Consider the following 21,403-nt stretch of genomic DNA (forward strand, 5'->3'; position numbering starts at 1 on the left):
TTTTTTCTATTTAAAGATACTGCCATAAGTCCTAAATGTTCCCATTAAAATGATGCTAAAATGATTATAATAATAGGAAACAAACTTTATTCATATCAGTCAAAATCATCTTCTACTTTGTCTTCAGCATTTACCCATCTCTATATGGGGTCGCTGTTCCGTGTAAGCCTTCTCCATCTTCTTCTGTCTTGCGTATCCTATTCTCTTAACCCTTTTTCCCGCATGTCATTTGCTACGTTATCTTTCCATCTGAATCTTGGCCTTCCCCTCCTCCTCCTCCTCCTCCTCCTCCTCCCAACCACCTCCATGTCCATGACCCTTCGACACACATGATCCTCCTCCTCTCTCCGCATGACATGACCAAACCACTGCAATCTTCTTTGCTGAATCTTCTTTGACACTTCTACCACTTTGACTGTCCCTCTAATGTAATCCTTTCTGATCCTATCCTTTCTCGTGACTCCAAACATCCATCTCAACATTCTCATCTCTGCCACTTCCAACTTCCCTTCTTGAGCCTTCTTTATTGACCACGTCAATAAAATAATCTTGCTAAATGCAAACTCAGTCACATGGACGCTGCACATTTTTTATGGCAAGGTTATTGTTATGATAATAAGAATAAAATTTTTTAAACATTGTATTTTACCTGGTTTTGTTGCTTATGATAGTTAGAATTTCATTTTTTGCACATTGTTTTTTATATGGTAAGGTTGAGATTATGACAATAGCTTTTTATATGGTAAGGTTGAGGTTATGACAATTGCTTTTTACATGGTAAGGTTGAGGTTATGACAATTGCTTTTTATATGGTAAAGTTATGGTTATAATAATTAGAATTACATTTTTGGAATATTGTTTTTTATATGGAATGGTTATGGTTGTATTAATAAGAATAACATTTTGTGGTTGTTTATATCTTGACGTTCCATAATTATTCTTATTATTTTACATTTGATTATTTTTATTCTTATTATTTTTACATGTTCTGAAACGTTGTCTGTTGTTATTATTAGTTATATATATAACCTGAAATATTGTCGTCTAATATTACTGTTAATGAAACACTTCAGCACCCGTAAACAGTGAAGAAATCAAGCACTAACAATATGAAATTCAAGAAGGAATCGGTAAAAAAAAGGTGCAAAATGGGGGTTGGGGAGGAAGTGGGGGCCGGCGGGGGGCGAGAAGGATAAAGATACAAATCGGAAGGACACGGTGGGAGTGGAGTGGCATGGGAGTGAGGTAGGGAGTCCAGTTGACTCTCAGAGGTGGAGTCGCTAAGACTCGAAAATCAGGTACTGGAGTGCTTGTGGGGATTCTGACCGTGCCTAAACTATCTATGAAAGTTACGTGTTTTTTTTATTCTTTTTTTATTCCGCGGTGTTCGATATTCAAGTTCATATCAGATGGCAGTGACCGTGACTGTTGTACTTCTTTTTCTGTTATAGTGAACGCATCCATTTTAGCGGCAAGGGCCTACTGGCTTATATATATTATATATATATATATATATATATATATATATATATATATATATATATATATATATATATATATATATATATATATATATATATATATATATATATATATATATATATATATATATATATATATATATATATACTTTTTCAGTTATTGTGAAGGCATCCTTTTAACGGCAAGGGCCTATTGGAATATATATATATATATATATATATATATATATATATATATATATATATATATATATATATATATATATATATATATATATATAATATGTATGTGTATGTGTTAGTGATTTCTTTGAATGTCGAAACAATTGGCTAAAGGCTTAAATTTAAACATTCAGTCATGTTCACTGACCTGTTGCAGTAGAGCAGTGCCGGGTCGCTTACTAAGTCCGTTCAGTTTGTGGAATGATCTAGCAGTTAAATGACGCCCACTGCATGTACAGTACTAGAGAGACCGTCCGCATAAAAGAAACGGGGAAGAGAGAGAGACAGAGAGGAAAATCTGGGATGGGATTGATGTGCATTTTTGTAAATGTTTGAACATCCTTACCTTTGTTCTAATAACTATTTACGCAAACTTCCCTGCAAAGATTTTTTCTTTGTGAAATGATGGACGCGTTCAAGTGTCTTCAATACTTTTTTTTTCTTTCTGAGGGAAAGAAAAGGTGTGAGAGAGTCCTTTTTTTTATAACTAACTTTAAAAAAGTTTGAGTTTACGTTGTCATAATTTATTTGACCGCCGCGAACACTGCCATTTGATTCCAAAGCTACATAAAACAATCATCGGCATATTTACTAACCATATAATAGAAATTAATAACGATTCCTTTTACCTTTGACAGCACAGGTCATGAAGACTTTATGCCAAAAAAACCCGTAACATAAATATATTTTTGGTATCGTAAAAGATATTTTTTCAGGATTTTTTTTTATATGAATGAAATTGCCAGCCGTTATGATGTGGTCTTCAGCATCATCATGCATCGTTACTATAATGTTGATGCTGCATTTAGTAGCTGGAGTACTTGGCCAGCGTAAGTATCTTAACGTTTGGGGTAAATGATTTTGGTATTAAAAGTTACAGTTAATGTCTCTTTGCAGCTTTTTGTTTTGTGAAACCATTCCTTTTTTCAGCCATATGGAATCAAGTAGATACTTGTAAATCGGCTGTTGCAAGTCGAGTCTTAATAATCGTAGGTTATAAATACATTATATTCATATGTAATGCCATTACATAAAAATATCTAATATATAATTGTACCTTGTAGGTATTAATTTGTATATATTTCTTCGCACTGACTGTTTTCGAGTATTTTTCTAAAACTACTTTGATTTATCGTTAATATACTTAATTAGATTTCAAATTTTTCTTTAAAAGTGGTACGTTAAGTCTCTAAATTTTTGTTTCCTAGAGAACTGAGATGTTGGTCTTTGATTATTTAATTAAATAGCAGGACATTCCACAAATTATGGCATATAGTTTTGTCTCTTTATGCCGATTGCCATACTTCTTACAGTCTTTTATGGTTTTTTACCCTTTTATAATCTTTGTACAACTGTTATCAGGTCCAGCTCTTAATCTTGCAATGCTGATTTTTGTTAGTTAGGTTATGCAGAGGCATCTGGATGGGTTAGAACTATCTTTTGAAAAAGCCTTGTTATAATCCGTTGAGATGATTCGTGCACAATTTTTGTCAGGTTTTCATGGTGATCCGAAAATATGCAGTTACAGTAAATTTTGATGGGGAGTTGAATACCACATTGTGGACAATTACCCGGCATTTTGATGGCTGACCTGTATCTCAGCTCCTCATAAAATCTTGTGTGTTTTGTCCTTGCCATTGGTTGAATGATTTCTCCGAAGTGTTATGGAAATCTAAACATTAATTGTTACTCATTTTTTTCATAGAGTTAAATCCAAAGTTAGTGTTCGTCTTGTTATTACTAATCCATGAAATATCCTATCCCATTTAAGTTCTCTTTGTCTCCAGCTTAATACACTTTTGCCAAGTCATTTCTCATCAAGTTAAGATGCTTGATGACAGCTCTTTGTAGGCTCTCTCAATACTCGATGCCCCAGTCATGATACTTACTCGTCAGATGGTAAATTTCTTCACGAATTTGAAAGCCAGGTGCACTGTTGTTCTGAAATACTTCCATCGAAGGTGTCTAGATTCAGATCCAGTGGCGTGGCAGCTGTAGTTTCAAAATCGCTGAGTCAGGTCTGTAGTCTTCCAATGAAATTTTCATCCCGTAGACGCTGTAAATCATGAAATCGTGCTATGAGTTGTTGGCTCGCAGATCCTGAATTTTTGCTGTTGTGGTGTTGTTCTGTGAAATAGTGACTTGAGCATCAGGTCTGAATGTTTTTGTGCGCGTGATAGCAGGATATATTTATAAAGATCAATGTTTGTCACTTGTAGAATAAGAAAGATATAAGCCGTTGCTGTTGTATTTCCCCATAGAAACATGAAACTGTTTCTAAGCTCAGAGAGAGAGAGAGAGAGAGAGAGAGAGAGAGAGAGAGAGAGAGAGAGAGAGAGCGCAACTCTCCAGTTGTGATATCAAGCGTAATGGACAGCCGGACCGAACATGTTGTGCTTATTGAAACTAATTACTGTCAAAATGTACAAGTTGATGACCTGTATCTAGTGACAGACGAGAATGACACATGCCATCATTAGAGAGCCATGAACAGTGATTTGGAAGTTTAATTACGATTTTCTGTATTTTAGTTATTTCCTTCTTCTTCTTCTTCTTATTATTATTATTATTATTATTATTATTATTATTATTATTATTATTATTATTATTATTTTGGAATAGTCCATCTCTACGGGCAGTATTATCGAATGCAAAAGCTGTTTTTACGGCGTTCAATTTATTATAGTCTTCCCTGTGAGTCTGAGACACGTATTTTTGTCTTCTGCAGGTAGCTGGTTTTTATTATTATTATTATTATTATTATTATTATTATTATTATTATTATTATTATTTAGGAAAGTGTCCTTCTCTACGGTCGGTATTATTGGATACGAGAGCTGTTTCTACACCGTTCAATTTATATAGTCTTCTCTGTTAGTCTTATGCACGTATTCTTATTCCTCAGTAGGTTGCTTGTATTTACGTTTGCATGGAATTTATTCACGCTGTGATGTCGAACCGCAAGAGGAAAATAATACACCTTTAGCAAAACATCTTGACACGTCCTTGAGAAACCTGATATACCAGGTATACCTGGTGAGGAAAAAAATATATATTCAGATCACGCAGAAAAGACCATATAAACTAAATGCTGTAGAAACATTATTATTGTCAGAAAAGCTATTCCTGTTTTCTTCTTTGTTTTTCTCTTTTTGCTCTTCCATAAGAATTTATATCTCTTGATTATGATAATTCATTGATTTAGAGAATTAATTTTAATAGATTCACTATTTCCTTTTGCAATGACTAAGCATCACATTTCTTCCAGTGTTTGGCAAATGAACAAAAGAAAAGTTGTTGATATATATATATATATATATATATATATGATGTATATATATATATATATATATATATATATATATATATATATAATATTCCTTTTAAGCACTCTACAACTTCTGCTTCAGCTAGCACGAACCCTTTAGGGAGCCTATATATATATATATATATATATATATATATATATATATATATATATGTATATATATATATATATATACACATTATATATATACAGTATATATATATATATATATATATATATATATATATATATATATATATATATATATATATATATATATATATATATATATATAGAGAGAGAGGGAGAGATTATAAGTCTGATGTAACACCTGTCATGTCTAAATATTAACTGTTAATTTTTACTCTGTTTAGAATTTGTTCGTTTTAGTTTTAACCCTTGTAATCGAAATATGAGACCTCTCTGTTTTATTATTATTGTTTTTATTATTTTAAATACTTTTGTGAAGTATCTTAGGTACTGGAAATTGGAAACTACGAATGCTTGATTAACCTTTTGCCAACGTCCGTAATGAAAATAATATGGAAGAATTAACGATATTCTAAAAGTTATTATTTAATATTAATACATGTATGTTTTACTATGAGAATGCCATGCTGGACAGAAATCCATTGTGCTCCGTTTGTTTGTTGTAAACTTTCGCAGTGCAAACACTCATTCTGCAAAATATGTTTAGACAGGAACGTGACCGACGCTGGGCAAAATGTCGAAACCTGGCAAGTTTATGCATTTGTTTATTTACTAATTTGTTTGCAAATATTTGCTGGGAGGTCGACTTTTTATCCTTGTGTAGTAGTATATTTTCATTTATATTTCTGTTCTTTATTATTCTATTAAAGACAGATAGGAGCAGGCAGGCATATGTTTGTTTACGTAAGATATTTTCACAGAAACATTAGATATAAGCGTCTTTTATTGCTATTTACTTGTGTATTTTCGCACTTGAGCGGAAAGAAAAGGTAGGTGTGGGGTTTGCTCAGCGTTACATCGTTAGTGGTCATTGCATAGTTATGTATTCACTTTAATGGAGGTTTGATTTATTTGTTTTGCGTACTCTAGCGTTGCAAGCGAAGATTTCTTTTATTAGACATGATTTAGTGGAGGAATTTGACAGATTAGTTGGCTGACTCCTGACTAATTTTGTGCGTTGGTCTTTTGTTATGTATGTGTGTGTGTGTTTGTGTTTGTGCTAAGAGCATAGTGCTAACCTTCATGCTTTCGTAGATTCTGTTGATTTCACATGTATGCGATGTTCAGTAAACGGCGTTGCCGGAAATTCCATTAAATCTCTCTCTCTCTCTCTCTCTCTCTCTCTCTCTCTCTCTCTCTCTCTCTCTGGCTACGTAATATAGGGGTGGATAGTTCGTCTTGTTAGTTCCATTATTTTTATTTTTTATATTTAGTTTCATTTATTTCGAAATAGAGAAATTCGAAAAGATTATTAACAGGTAGAAGGTTTCATAACCAAAATTTTACTCTCGTTGCAATTGATTTGATCTTTCCGATTTTTAAGTAGTATAGTATAGTAGAAAAGGGTAAATAACTAATGAACGTATAACACATAAACATTTATATATATATATATATATATATATATATATATATATATATATATATATATATATATATATATATATATATATATATATATATATATATATATATATATATATATATGTGTGTGTGTGTGTGTGTGTGTGTGTGTGTGTGTGTAGGACAGGAGTCGTTGGCGCAAGTAGGCCACAGCATATATCAGGACAGGATGACAGAGAGGCAGTCGGTCATCTGTAGGTGATATTTATTTGCCGACACGTTTCGTAACACATAGTTACATCATGAAGGCTAAAAGAGAAAATACACAAATTAAGATACATGGAATAAAACTAACGACTTCAAGAGGCTCAACACACTATATTTTAATTTGTGTATTTTCGTAGGACCTTGATGAACTCTCCTGGCTACAAATGCATGTCCTGTGCCAAAGGCTTCGGAGCATCCTATCATTCCTTTCCTACTTCCCTTTTCATCGTTCTCAGCCATCTCTCCCGAGATCTTCCCCTTCTGCGCCTTCCTCTGAAAGTCCACACAGGTGCTTCCTGAATCTGGTTTTCTTCTCTCTTGTAAATAAGGAGCATGTATAAATCATTAATATTTATTCATAAGGTAGAACAGTTTATTCACAAGTTAAAATTCCCCTTCGTTCATGCATACAGGGAGTGTGGATGATGAATAGCCCTGGAGCTTATTACATACTTCATTATAAATTACTCTTGGGAACAATTACCCCCTGGCAATTCATACTGGAATATAATTGACGAATGGCCTTGGGTGTTTCATTACGAGTAGTACAGGAACTGTTAAAACCTAAATCAGCAATAATTGTACACCGATTCATCTGTCCTTCCACCCTCTCTGTTTGTCGGACATTTAAGTCGTCAATCAAAGTATTTATAGTGGGTGTGTGTTGTCAGTGTATAGCAAAAGAGTTTTATGATATCCTGGAATAGGTGAGACCTAATTAACGTTTCTATGGGGGTTTCATGTATACAGAACGGAAATTGTTTACGGAAATCAAATACACAATGTTTATTGATAATACACACATTCATGTCTGACGAATAATTGATAAACGAAGGAAGTTGTTGCTAACGTTATTACATAAACATCTCTATTGTTGGGAAATGGAGTTTACAACATTAGCTTTCCAGTCAGTTGTAACACCCGGTACACAAGTAAATAAATTAGTTAGTCTTTCGTTTTGTCCATATTCAATATTTGGATGCATTGATGCTTACGATTTTGTTTTTAGAAGCAACGGAGTTTTAGCTGTAGGAAAAAGTGCGTGAAAAAACTTAAAAGCTAATGAAAACTTTGACATGGATTTCCCTGGAAGATATTATGAATGAACACACATAAAATGGGCGTTTTTATATGAAGGTAAATGTAATTCAAGAACGTTGGGTAATGAATGTGAGTATGAATGGTGGAAGGATGAAAGTTGTTTGACTCATACAGTTATTTAGGAGAAAGTGACTCTAATGATGAGAAAATGAGAGAGGAGGTGAATCATAGATTAGGTGAGGCAAGGAGGGTAACGGGAACCCGAGGGAGGTGTTGAACTAATAAGGGAGACAAGGAGAATGCATGAGGGGATTGCTATACCAACTTTTAGTCATGAAATTTAGGAGAAATCGTTCAGTGCGATTGAACGCATAAGCTGTGGGCTGTTGTGTTGAACAGCTCGCGTTATGAGTTTAGGATAAGGTGCAATAAAAGGGCAAAACAGAACTGCGATGACGTGTTAAAAGGATTTAACCTAGATGGAAAGTGAATCAGAATGTTAAGAGAAGAGGTGGTTGTCGCATATACAATGAATGGGGTAGTCTGTGTTGGTGAAAATATCGTAAAATTCGAAAGTGTTGGAATTAAGGAGGCAAGGAATAATTCGGATGTTCTTGGATGAGGGTTTGCTATAATTTCTTTTAAAGAAAAGACCATATTACGTACTTATATAATATAAGCTTAAAATATAGCGAGGCGAACATGTGTAATCATTGTTTTCCTTGATGGGTTCCCATTTGATTATTTTAATGGTGATACTTTTCTTATTTCCCGAAAGGATTATTTTCTTATTACCCAAAAATCTCGGCTAAACTAAAACCAGAAGTCAGATGGTTCTTCAGTGCCAATCTTAGGCCCAAGAACGGAACAGAAAACCTTTTCTGAAAACCCCATCTACCGGCATTTTGCGCTAACTGAACGGAATGTTTGCATCAACCGCTATGGGGTTTTGGCAATAATCTGTGTGTTTTTTTTTTCTAATTGCTTTGTAGCAATAGTTTTGGTTATTGTACCAAGTGAGTGGATTTACCTGCACCAAGCGTATGGGAGTTTTGCAGGGATTGGGAAGATGGTTCCTTTGTGCTCAGTCTTCTGCGTTCTGTGCCCTTTTGTTTGAACTATTAGGAATTCTTGCATTAACTGGGTGGGGTTTTTGCATTAACTGTTTGGGGGCTCGCCACTCAGTGGGGTTTATGAACTAGCTGCGTGGGTTTTTTAAATTATTGTTAAAAATTTTTGTACTTTGTGCAGTTTTTGCGCTAATTTTGTAATTTTTTTACGTTTTTTTTTTTTTTTTTTTTTTTTTGTAAACTGTTGCTTTTTCACTCTTATTGCTTGGGGAGTTTTGTAATGACGTTGTTTCAATGACACCAATTCTTTTGGGGTGTTTTGCACTAACCTCTTTGCGGTTATTTAAAATTTTTTGCACTATTCGTGTAATTTTTTTACACCAACTATGTGGGGGTTTGAATGAATTATGTGGGGTGTTGCAGTAACGGTGTGGGATTTCGGTGCTCAGTTTGTTGGATTCTTACGTTAACTGGGAGTGGTTTGTGCTTTGATTGTGCGTTTTTGCAAACTTTCCAGCTGTACCTATTTTAGAAAAAAAAAAAAGGCCTGGTATCATCTACTAGGCCACCAAATAACGTTTTTTTTTTTTTTCTTTAAGATTAACAATCATCGCATCGTGCGATCGTTAGCCGTTTTTACCGGACTAATACCATACGCTTTCATGTTCTCCCTCTCTCTGGTTTCCATATTTCCTATGATCTTCTTTACCTCGAAGGACGATATCTGTCATTTCCCTCAGAAGTGATCCCGTTTTCTCTTATCTTCCTTTTTTCAAGGATATATCAGGCCAAGGCTAGATAAGGACCTTGGTTTGCCTGCACGAGAGGTCTTTGTGTAAAAGAGGTTAGCATTAAATGAAATCATTGCTACAGCTATCCAGAGATTGAGTTGGAATTTATCGCTTTCCTTTGCTGTCATCTATGGCATCAAAAACAGGGCATTAATTCATTATACTGAGGTTTCTTGAGCAGGTGACAGTAAGACGGTAGAACCTTAAATTTTACTTACAATACTTAAAAAAGGGGAACAAGAAATGCCCCAGTAGTCTCTTGTAATATCTTAAAAACGCACAATTATACAAATCGTATCAGTACAAAATTATCATAACTCAGGACAAGATTGGGAACGCCAGTTTTAGTAGACATAAATCAATTATTCCCAGGGCAAGAAACAAGGATCCCAAGCCTACCAATCCATATCAGTTAACATAGCCTATTGCTTTATTTCTAAAATTGCACTCACATTTCTTCCATTCGTTGCGAATAATGTTATAACAGGAACGCACTTACACATACAAGCACATTCACTTGGACATGAGAGTAGAAATATCAATATCCTGTTCTGTGCTACTGGCAAAAGGGACCTTAGTGCCGTGTGAGAATAAATCTAAAGGACTTGCGTGTTTATGTCAGGTCCTCAGGTATTTCCTGGGAAGGGCTAGGGCTTCGGAACGAGCGTAATAACCATGGTAATAACTATTGAGCGAATGACCTGACACTTGTATGCTGTGTCCTTCTTAGAGAAAGAGAGAAGGAGTGAGTTCGCAGTGATTGAATGTCAGCTTCAGTCCTTGTAAGCCATTTTCACTTATGGTAACTTGGTAACTTATCTATATATGATAAATATGTACACACACACACACACACACACATATATATATATATATATATATATATATATATATATATATATATTTTTTATATACTCATTTCATGACTTCTTGCATATATACTCATTTCATGACTTCTTGCGTTCTTCATTAGGATTTGCCTAAAAATTTATTAAATTCTGTTTATATATTGTCGAAGGTACCTTTATTTATTTTTTTATTTATTTTATGTAATTCCTCCAGTTTGAAGTCGATTACTCGGTTATGCTTTTGAAAATTATCTGGAAAATCCTGCTGTCTTTTGTTCACAATAATGTAGCAGTCACTTGGAAAACTATTATTACGCCCTAGCTGTGTTAGGACTTCATGAAATTACACGTATGGTTGTCAATTGAAAGATATCTTTTTCATATCCACTTCTGTTAGCATTTTAATGAGCGAGAAAACATTGAACTTAACGTGTAATAATAATGATAAAGCAATTAACTGACTTTTATGACAAGATAATAACATGTGACTATAATGTAATCGATATATGTGAACGACTTACTTTTTTTACTACGTTAAACTAAGTCGTATCGGTGTAAAAGAGGACCAGTTACGTGGCTGAGCTCGGGTTGGAATTAATGTAAAAACGAGTGACTGAGAAACCATAAAGCCCAGTAGACGAACAAAAAAGGGGGGAACTTGTGGTCCACAAGTGCACTTACATCGTTACCTGAGGCCTTCATGTAGCGCTTGATAAACAGAGCTTTATCCGTTACAGCACATAAGAGAAAATAAATCGTTACAAAGAGCATAGTGAATCAAACCACAGCAAAAAACTGAGACCAACAAAAATGCCGGTAGATATATGTTAAGAACGGAAAATGTACTAGTATAGAACATCATTTAGACGAGATTATTCAGAACCCTGTATAAGTAATGACTCACTGCACGTTTTACCCACAGAATTCAGTACATGCATGCAATCACGCACATTATAGGAAGCCGTTACAACCCTGTAATTTAGCTCTCTTCATTACCTCACCAGTTGCTGTTTAAAACGAAAAAAAAAGAAATGTACAAAATAACACCCCAAAATCCATTTGGCGCCAGAGAAAATAAAATGAGAAGTAACGAGAGACCATGAAAAAATATAGGCAAAGATAAAGTCAGGATTGGAGTTAAATAGTTTTTTTTTCTACGTATTACTATTAGCTACACAAAAAAATTCATATTTGTTCAGACTTTATGTTCAGTGAATGGCTATCATAAGAATTAGGGAGATTGGAGTAGTGCCACATGTTAAACCGAATTTGAGATAGTTTTTTTTTTCAGATTAAAGTACAATTGGTAGTACAAGAACAAGGACGGTGAGAAGTGTTGCCACATTTTGTTTCACAAACTTACGAAGAAGGATAGACAGAAAATAGAGGAAGGGGGGGTAAGGGTTTAACCGTGGTTATTGCATTAGATTTTGAAGAGTTTTTCCGTATTCTGTGATGCAGTAAATATAACGAGAATATTGTTACATTCCACATTCCCTTCGAAGTGTATGTCAGTGTTACTTAGAATTCTGAGGAAATAAAGATTTTGCAAGAACATGAACCGTTATCTCATGTCATTGTTTTTATCTCTTATATTATTGTTTTTATATCGCTATGTTTTTGTTTTTATCTTTTTTTTCATTGATATGGTATTGTCTTAATCTCTGTGTTTTTGTTTTTATCCCATGTTTTTGTTTTTATTACTATGTTTTTGTTTTTATCGCTATGTTTTTGTTTTCATCGCTATGTTTTTGTTTTGTTTTTTTTTTATCGCTATGTTTTGCTTTATCGCCATGTTCTTTTTATCGCTGGTTTTGTTTTTATCTCTTATGCTTTTGTTTTTATCGCTATGTTTTTGGCCGATTACATTCATATCTCGTATAATGATACTTACTGTTATTGTCATATTTATGTTATATGCATGTGTTTTTGTTATATTTCACTACAGTTTTCTTGATTTGACTTTACATTTTATTTTTTTACTTTATCATAATGCGTTAAGGAAATAGCATAAATTCTATCGATACGGGGTAAATTTTTTCGTTTTTTTTTTTATTTACTTAGCTCACTGAACTAGATTCGAGGGTATAATTGAAAATGTGTAAAGTTATCAGAATTGCTTCAGCAGTTCAAAAAATTATCAAGATATTATTATTGCAGCATACAAAAAGGTTTATGCTTAAGAAAAGCATGTTCGTAAAACGAAAACACAATTGTCCATGGTGTTTGTGTGTGTGTGTGTGTGTTTTTTTTTTAACTCCTCTTTCACCTTAGACCAGTGTGAATACTTTTAGACCAATCCTTCTTAGTCATTCTACAAATGCCGTGTTATACAGTATCACCTGACAAGTTGTATCAAGCATATATATTGTCATTTTCGTGCCTAAGAAAACCAAGTTTCTTTTCCAACTTGAGTCGTCCTGTTAAATCGTCAGTTTGGGGAAGTAATTTGTTTTTACGACGAAAATTTCTGTAAATTAGTGTCATTTGGTATGTGAAGCACAGATTTCCTGGAACCTTTCAGAACAATTGAAGAAATTGTGTGCCTTTTATAGTTTTACGTGCTGCCAGCGGGCAATAATTTGGGCAGCTCACAAAACTTGCTTTTCCCATTTTATTATGAATGCGGCCTCTGATGTGCAGTGCACGCGTCGCGGTGGTTTCATTTGTCATAGCCTTTTGTAAAATACTATATACCTTCATCTGGGTACGATTAATTAGTTTACGTCAGGCTGGCGTCATGACAACTAAGGTCTTCGACGTCGTCGTTCATCCTGACTTTTTATTAGGCGTATTTATCATTGCTTTTATGAGAAAACTCTCTCTCTCTCTCTCTCTCTCTCTCTCTCTCTCTCTCTCTCTCTCTCTCTCTCTCTCTCTCTCTGGTTGCTTGTAAGTTGTAACAACCGCTCCCCCTCTCATTTTTAGATCTAATGTAACACTGGTGCCACAGGCCCTTTGCCGTTCCATTTTTCAGGTGTTCTTCGTTTCCTCTTTTGTTCTCGATTGTTCTTCAGTAGAATATGGATGATAGATGCAGTACTTCTGCATCGAGGGAGGTACGGAATCTCCACAACCATTACAGTTATCTTTGGATATTTTTCATAACCATTTAACGATTTATTTTAGGCAATTTACTCACAATATCTTTTCTAACTGCGTTTGTTTCACGGATCCAACATGGCGAAATGTGGGATTGTTATCGTTATATATATGTTGAACTTATTATTGTCCTTTAAGAGATGCTCAGGTGGTCCGTGTTCTTTCCAGCACTTTTGCACAGAAGCGTCTTGCGTCTGATATAGTTTACAATAAGATCGCTCAGCTGAGAAATAGCCTCCCTCGGGACCGCTCGACGGTGAAGGCAATTTTCGTTTCCTCTGGAGAATGCAAGTACCTAATTAGGCTGAATCGTGTACGTGTTCTGTAATGAATGCTAGGCGAGATGATTTCCATGGCTTTGTGTGTCGAACCTTCGTTGATACCGCCGAAAACTAATTTTCGTGAGAAATTCACCCAGTGAGTAAGTTCACCCAGATTCATCCTTATTCATTTCAGAGGTGTTTTAATTAACTCATACTTACACAAAGACAAAAACATTGCCTCCTGCCAGTTTCGTTGACAGTCTTATAAGCCAACTAGAGCTTACATTGTTATTTATCGGTACACGAATGTTTATCAAGGCGGTGAATTTGTTGATGAAATACATTTGTCCACATCCATACCCCAAAGCAGTTTGATTTTAGTTCTCAAAGGTTTCAATTTTTACCTAGTTTATATAAAGAGCACTTTGATTTTTTGCTTCACTATTGACATTTTGCTGTTTAACGAAACGGTTCTCTCTCTCTCTCTCTCTCTCTCTCTCTCTCTCTCTCTCTCTCTCTCTCTTCTCACGTGTTTTTCTTCCTACAGGCCCGTCGTCTAACAATAATAATCGTCTTCAACCTCCTGGAGGGCAGGGCTCTCGTAACCGATTTCCTTCATCAAACTTCCAGCCAGGTGGTTCATCCTTCAACAACAAACGACCAGGGAGTGGCCTTCCATCTCAGTCTGGATTACCTTCAAACGGATTACCTTCCCCGTCTGGTTTTCCTTCAAATGGCCTTCCATCACAGGCCGGATTTCCATCGAATCGGTTCCCATCACAACCTGGTTTTCCATCAAATGGGTTGCCATCGCTGTCTGGATTGCCATCGAGTGGGCTCCCATCGGGGTCTGGATTGCCATCAAGTGGGTTACCGTCTCAGTCAGGACTGCCATCAAATGGGTTGCCATCGCAGTCTGGATTACCATCAAGTGGGCTACCATCTCAGTCTGGGTTACCATCAAATGGCTTTCCAGTACCATCTGGCTTTCCAAGGCCATCAGGTTTTCCAGCAGTTAATCAACGCCCTGGTGGTAGTGGCTTTCCAGGTCCTTCTAATTTTCCCCCATCTCTTTCTGGCATCCCAGCTTCTGGCCTGCCACCACCGCCATCTGGATTTCCAACAGCCCAACGGCCTGGTGGCAGTGGTCTTCCAGGACCTTCTAACTTTCCCCCATCAAATGGACTGGCACCCAATGTTCCTCCATCAAATGGACTGGCACCTAATCTTCCCCCACCCCTATCGAATGGACTGGCACCCAATCTTCCCCCGCCCCCATCCAATGGACTTCCACCCAGTGTTCTAAGTCCTTCTGGATTTCCTCCTCAGTTTGATCCAAACAGATTCCGGCCTAATATTTTCCGGCCTCCAAGCTTTAATACGCCTGACAAACAGTCCACCACCAGCTTTGGAACGGACCCACAAACTGATACCTCACCTGATACTGAAACAACTCGACCGGCCGATGAATGTGAGATTAATAAGCATGGTGTGAAACCAGGAAACCTCACGTGCTACTCCTGTAAGCTGGATTTCAAGAAAGATGGCTACAACTGGTCACATCCGTGTTTAGGACGACACAATGGCCTTGGTGTCAGTACAGATTACCTGGTGACTTGTGGAAACAGAGACATCTATTGCAGGGTGAGATGCATAGTAGATTTCTATCACAGAGAACATATTTTTGTTTATTAGCAACGTTTCCAACAGTGTTTAGTTTGGATATAAGTAACGTATGCACACATGAAGTACATTTGAATATCATTAATACTTTCTAACCAAAAGAGCGAAAAGCCTAGAGTACTTAACGATTACGTAAGGATAAATGAGTAATAGTTGCTATCTCTGACATTTCTCCATAAAACCAATCAGATTATTTCTCCTTAGGCTGATAATTCATGACTTAACCTGCAAATCGAACTAGCTGTAAATGTTTTAAGAATAGTCGTTGTATAATTTTTAAAATTCTCCTTTTTCACTATTTTCTAGTATTTTGCTTTTAATGGTGCTTTTCTGATATAATTTTCCACGACTCCTAAAACACTAACTTTTCTCCTCCCTTCCATCCTGCTAGGTTTATAGCTTGCCATCAGTAATGAAAATACCACTCTTTAGTTGTCATTTTATAGTGAAATCTTTCTTGAGGATTTCATTACCTCTGTTTCTCCTCCAATCTTATTTTCCCTTCAGTATTTATGTTCCTCAGAGTTTCTCTGTCGCCAGATCTTTTTTCTCCTGTTTTTTAAGAGCTAATGTTTCTCCTATTAATGTTTTCACCAATAATATGACCGTCCGCATTTCTACTGCCTATTTCTTTTGTTCTTCCCATTCAATAGTGAATTACCTTTCATAACTGTTCTTTTGTATCTTATCTGAATGGGTGTACAAGAACTTCTTATCTGAATGGGTGTACAAGAACTTCTTATCTGAATGGGTGTACAAGAACTTCTTATCTGAATGGATGTACAAGAACTTCTTATCTGAATGGGTGTACAAGAACTTCTTATCTGAATGGGTGTGCAAGAACTTAGTTGGATTCAGTACCTGCAAGAGAATTTTTATGTATTTTTCCTCCTCTTCTCTCATCCAATTCTATGCCAGTTTATTGCATCGTAATATAATGCTGGGTGTTACAAGTTGCTTCAATATAATGCATTGGAGAGATCAAGTGGCTCATATTTAACGAGAATTCAGGTTTTTGTTTAGATGCTTTAAACCCTTCTTTTCCATTCCAGTCATTAAAATTGTATGTTAACCTTGTTTGCTTGAGTTAAGAATATTCCTCTCATATTTGGGGGTACTCATCTTTTGTTTCCCACCTTAATAGGATTGGATCAAAAGCAGTTTGTTTGATCCACAGCCCTGCTCCTGCTTTTTCCCTTTGCTGGGAAATTGGTTTTTTGTCCTTCTGAACTAGTTACTGTTTTAGTAATTGTTCCCTTGAACTCAGGGAAAATTCCTCCTTAGCCAGACAGCCTCATGACTCCCATAATGGCACCTCTTCCCACATCTACACATCGGAAAATAATGACCATGGGATTGCATGGCTCGAAGACTCTTTCTTTCCTTCTGCTGCTAGGCTTTGGATTTCTCTTCTTGCTTCTGTTTTCATGACTGTTATTGCAATATTTTTTTAAATGGATGTCGCTTCCTTCTTACCTCTTTGTTCTTTTTTTTCATGTTTTCTTTGGGTGTTAGCTACTTGCGTGCATTTGGTTACCGTTGCATTGACTTTTGGAATAACGAAATTCTTGATTCCCTTTTACACCGATCCATCAGGTATCAGCTATTTGGCAACTATCAAGACCGTTACCACTTTTCTTGTACAAGTCGAACGTGATTTAGACAGGTATCCCCATCTTAACCTCTCCATAACAAATATATTATATATATATATATATATATATATATATATATATATATATATATATATATATATATATATATATATATATATATATGTATGTATGACTTCAATGCATTTCCTTTGTGTTCCAGGAAGAAAGAACCGAAGTCAACGGCGTGTTGATTTATCTCACGAGGGAGTGTACGGACACGTGTTACTACGGCTGTCGGCCAAAGGGCTTCGGCATAGGCTATGAGGCTTGCGCCAACTGTTGCAACGAGCACGCCTGCAACGACAATTACCCCGTGAGCGGATAGCCCCGACATCCATCGCTGGTGCTCGCTCATCTTGTCGTGGCATCGAGAATCCTTCAATGGACCATCAGCGATGGATTAGAATAGATAGACCTTGGTTCCTAGATGTAGGAGACCTTACCCTCTTTTGCTCCAATAGACGAATTCCTAGGAAATGCTTCATTTTAGATAGTCGTTTCTCAGGTTCTAAATGAAGCAAGCCTTGTCACACTTGTGTGAGTAAATCTTCAACACCCCGTAATTTCGTTTTCATCCTTTAAGTCTTCAACTATATTCATTATCTCTTTTTGACACTGTTGAATGGAGCTTCATTTTCCCAGTGTTTTGTTCCTTTGACAATTGACATTTCTCCTTTCTCGCTTGGATTAAACCCCATTGATCGTTTCAGAGTTTCTCACACATCTTGACGTTGTTAATGTCTAATGACAACATCTGCAGAGCTTTTGTAAAAGCGCGGTTTTCCTCAAAGGAAGCCGTGCTCGTGAAGAATTTAAATGATCATTTAAAAAAAAAAAAATTCAACTTGGTGATCGATCCATTCGATGTTTCGTTGCAGCATCTGCTCATTTTTGGAGAAAGAAAATGTATATAACTAGACTGTGCGCGAGGTTAATTAAACCTATGGAGAGTATTTCCTTCTCATTTTAGAGAAGTCATTTGATTCAGTAGACATGAATATTTGCAAATAATTACCGATTTTGAAGTGCCATAAGGACAGCCTTTAGGAATGGTTTCCCTTTCAAAGCTAATCTTAACGGAAGCATAACAGATGAAGAGACGAATTTCCCTGAGGGCTTGACTGCCCTGTGAATATTTCCAGACTTATTCATTCATCGTCATCAGAATTCTAGGTATGACCTTTGGGCGGGTCGATAATTTCCCCTTTTGCACAATGACGGGAATCCATCGTATCTAAAATGCAAATTAGACATGAAGACAGGCACTGAAGAAGCATTTATCGTTTCTTCAGGTATTCCTAATGCAACATTACAAAATAGCCTCTTAAATACTATTGTCTGGTTTGTGACCGAATCCACATATTCACTCACTCATATAATATTATGTAAAGCAGTATCAGTAATCTTTTATAATATCCAAAGCTGCTCCTTGCTTGTGTATTGCCATCTTGTAAGAGCTAGAAATGAAGTTAATGCAAAGCAGCAGCTCGTAATATTTATAAAGCTACTTCTTTCTGTACAGAGTAAATAAATCAATCTCTATGGAAATTGATAAAGACATTCTATATTGTGCATAGTGCATTGTTTATTGTGAAAAGTGCTGTTATACTAAAGCATTAATTCGCTTGCAAAACCCGTCATATTGTACGTGTACTGTTCAGTAACAGTAGAGCCTCGGTAATGCGAATCTGGATAAACCAATCTTTTGACTCAAAGAATAGACTTCACCTTTAGTACAAATAATTACTTTAACAAATAATATATTTATGATGTTGGTAACTGTAGCGTTTGTATCGTTTTAATGCTGTCGCATCAGCTGTTAAAACAGGTTATGAAGAAGCATTAAAAATGGCCTTCCCAAGTCTGTTTGAGGACTGTAACCCACATCAAAAGTTTATTTCTTTTTAGGACTCTCTCTCTCTCTCTCTCTCTCTCTCTCTCTCTCTCTCTCTCTCTCTCTCTCTCTCTCTCTGCATTATCAGAAGTAAAGGAAAATATGAATTTAATATATCTCTGTAACCGACATGTTCACCAGCATAAACAGTTGTTTAAGAAAGGTGGAAGTATATGTCTAAAAAAAACAATCTTAACAAATCAACAAATCCTTTATTTATCCAATAATTAAACACGGTCTGGCTAAACACGTATGAAAAACCAAACGTCTTGCACTTCGTTTGCACTTCATTAGTAACTTGAAGGAAATGTCTCGTCAACAGAATACAAGAATAAATTGTTACAAAAAACCATTATCATTAAGTTTGTATGGATGCAGACCTCATTAAGTTGAAAGGTAACCTCAGTAACACTTTTGTGGTAGATGTCCCATGCTGCTTTTAGGAGTGCAGGATTATCTTTCATATCGTAATGGACCGGAATAGGCCTTCTCTGACTGGTAAACAAAAATTGCTAGAATCCCGTCATGAAACTTCCCTCGTCATTCGCGTCAATCCTGGGAAGAATTACGATTGAATGTTAAGGCTCTACTGTGCTGTATGTACACGCACTAAGCATGTCGCATATTTTGTAAATATATGTGTGTGTACTGCACTAAAATATCTGAATATATGCACAACTACAGTATACTGTGTATTAACACCAGTGTTGTACCAACCAGGAGATTAATTCATTCAGACTCCACTTTTCCCGGTATTTAGCTCTTTTACCTTCATCAAGTCGCCTTCAGTCCTTCAGACATCCTAATCTCTCTCCAATTATATGCATTCCTCCTTCTCCTGTCAAATAGTGGTGAGACATTGTTCTTCCTGGGTACTCGATTGTTCCACATTTCAGTTTAGCACTGTACTTTTTCGTTAGTTCCCCGGGATCTTTCCTAGATAGTGACCCCCGCGGGTTTTAACCCGGTATGTATCCACCTTTGTGGCGTGTTTAGTACAAGGCCGTTGGGGAATACTGTAAAAACATAAACAAAAGACTAAATATCATAAAGATAATGACCCCCAAGAAATAGTAGTCCTAGATAACGACCCCCGAAAACCCTTGGGGGTCACTATCTAGGAAAAATCCGCTCCCCAGACTCCGGTTCGTGTGCAAACCTTGACTCCATTGGCATCCATTTTTCAGACCAGACTTTTGATCAACCTCGTTATATAGAGGTGTCTTTATTTTCGTTAACATTTTGTTTCACTGAAAGTTGGATTTGCTAATTTTCCTGCTCTTGCAAACATGTATATGTGACGTAGGCAACTTATTTTTGTTGTCATAGATACTTTCACAAAGCGAAATTATTTGCATTGAACTGTATTTTGTAAAATATTTGCAAATCACTGCAGAAAGAGAAAGTTGTCATCTCCAAAGTACGATTTAAAAACAGAACTAACGATTTCATTGCCTCAGGGCCATAGGTGAGCACGAACAAGATTTCAATATTTATTATTGTTGTTGTTGTTGCGGAATATAAAATAGCATTGTAAAAGTTTTTGTCATGTTATTTACTGTCCTAATCCTTATTCTGTTTTCATCTGTGACACAATGCAAACTCATAATTTTTTTTTTTTTTTAATTCAAGTTCCTGCGTTGTACTGTATTTATTGTTCCCAACCAGTTTGTGTATTCGTAAATAAATATATGAGGCATGCTTAAATCCCACGTGTTTTCTTTCCCCTTGATGTATTTCTATTGAGAATACTGTGCATGTTGACATGTTCATTCTCTCCTTCGGACTTGAGTCTTGGAAAACTTGGTCGATGTCGAAGGAGGAGCTTCAACATTGAAAACTTCGGCGGATGTTGATGGAGAAACGAAATTTCCGAGGCACCATCACCTTGGTCACTGAAGCTGCTCTCATTCCCCTTCCCTGAACACGCTCGCGGGAGAACAAAAATGAAATACTGTGCATATGTTTACAATGGGGTCCAGCGGAAGCCACGCAATGAAACGGTATATGTGGGATAAATAGGGCTGGAAATAGCGAGAACTGTAGGTATGATAAGAAAAAGATGTGATAAAAAGGTTAGCAAAGGTGAAAAGTATGGATCAGAGTGTTTGCGTAGAAGTAAAAAGAGGGAGGGAGGGAAGAGGGAGCCAGAGAAACAGCTTTGATATCAGAAGGCTTTAGAGTGTATGCAAGAAACACGAGAGTTTTGCAGAGTAGGAAAGTTA

The 21,403-nt window shown here is 36.1% G+C and overlaps 1 protein-coding gene across 1 annotated transcript; it reads left to right on the forward strand.

The window, feature by feature from the left end:
* Positions 1–2,348: 2,348 nt before the first annotated feature.
* LOC136832172 (formin-2-like) lies at positions 2,349–18,714 on the forward strand. The gene is made up of 3 exons (XM_067092923.1): positions 2,349–2,533; positions 14,494–15,590; positions 17,445–18,714. Exons 1-3 carry the CDS (start codon positions 2,437–2,439, stop codon positions 17,607–17,609), a joined length of 1,359 nt encoding a protein of 452 aa, XP_066949024.1. The 5' UTR covers positions 2,349–2,436; the 3' UTR covers positions 17,610–18,714.
* Positions 18,715–21,403: the final 2,689 nt, after the last annotated feature.

The sequence above is a fragment of the Macrobrachium rosenbergii genome, chromosome 49 (genome assembly GCF_040412425.1).
Source record: "Macrobrachium rosenbergii isolate ZJJX-2024 chromosome 49, ASM4041242v1, whole genome shotgun sequence".
Taxonomy (NCBI): Eukaryota; Metazoa; Arthropoda; class Malacostraca; order Decapoda; family Palaemonidae; genus Macrobrachium; species Macrobrachium rosenbergii.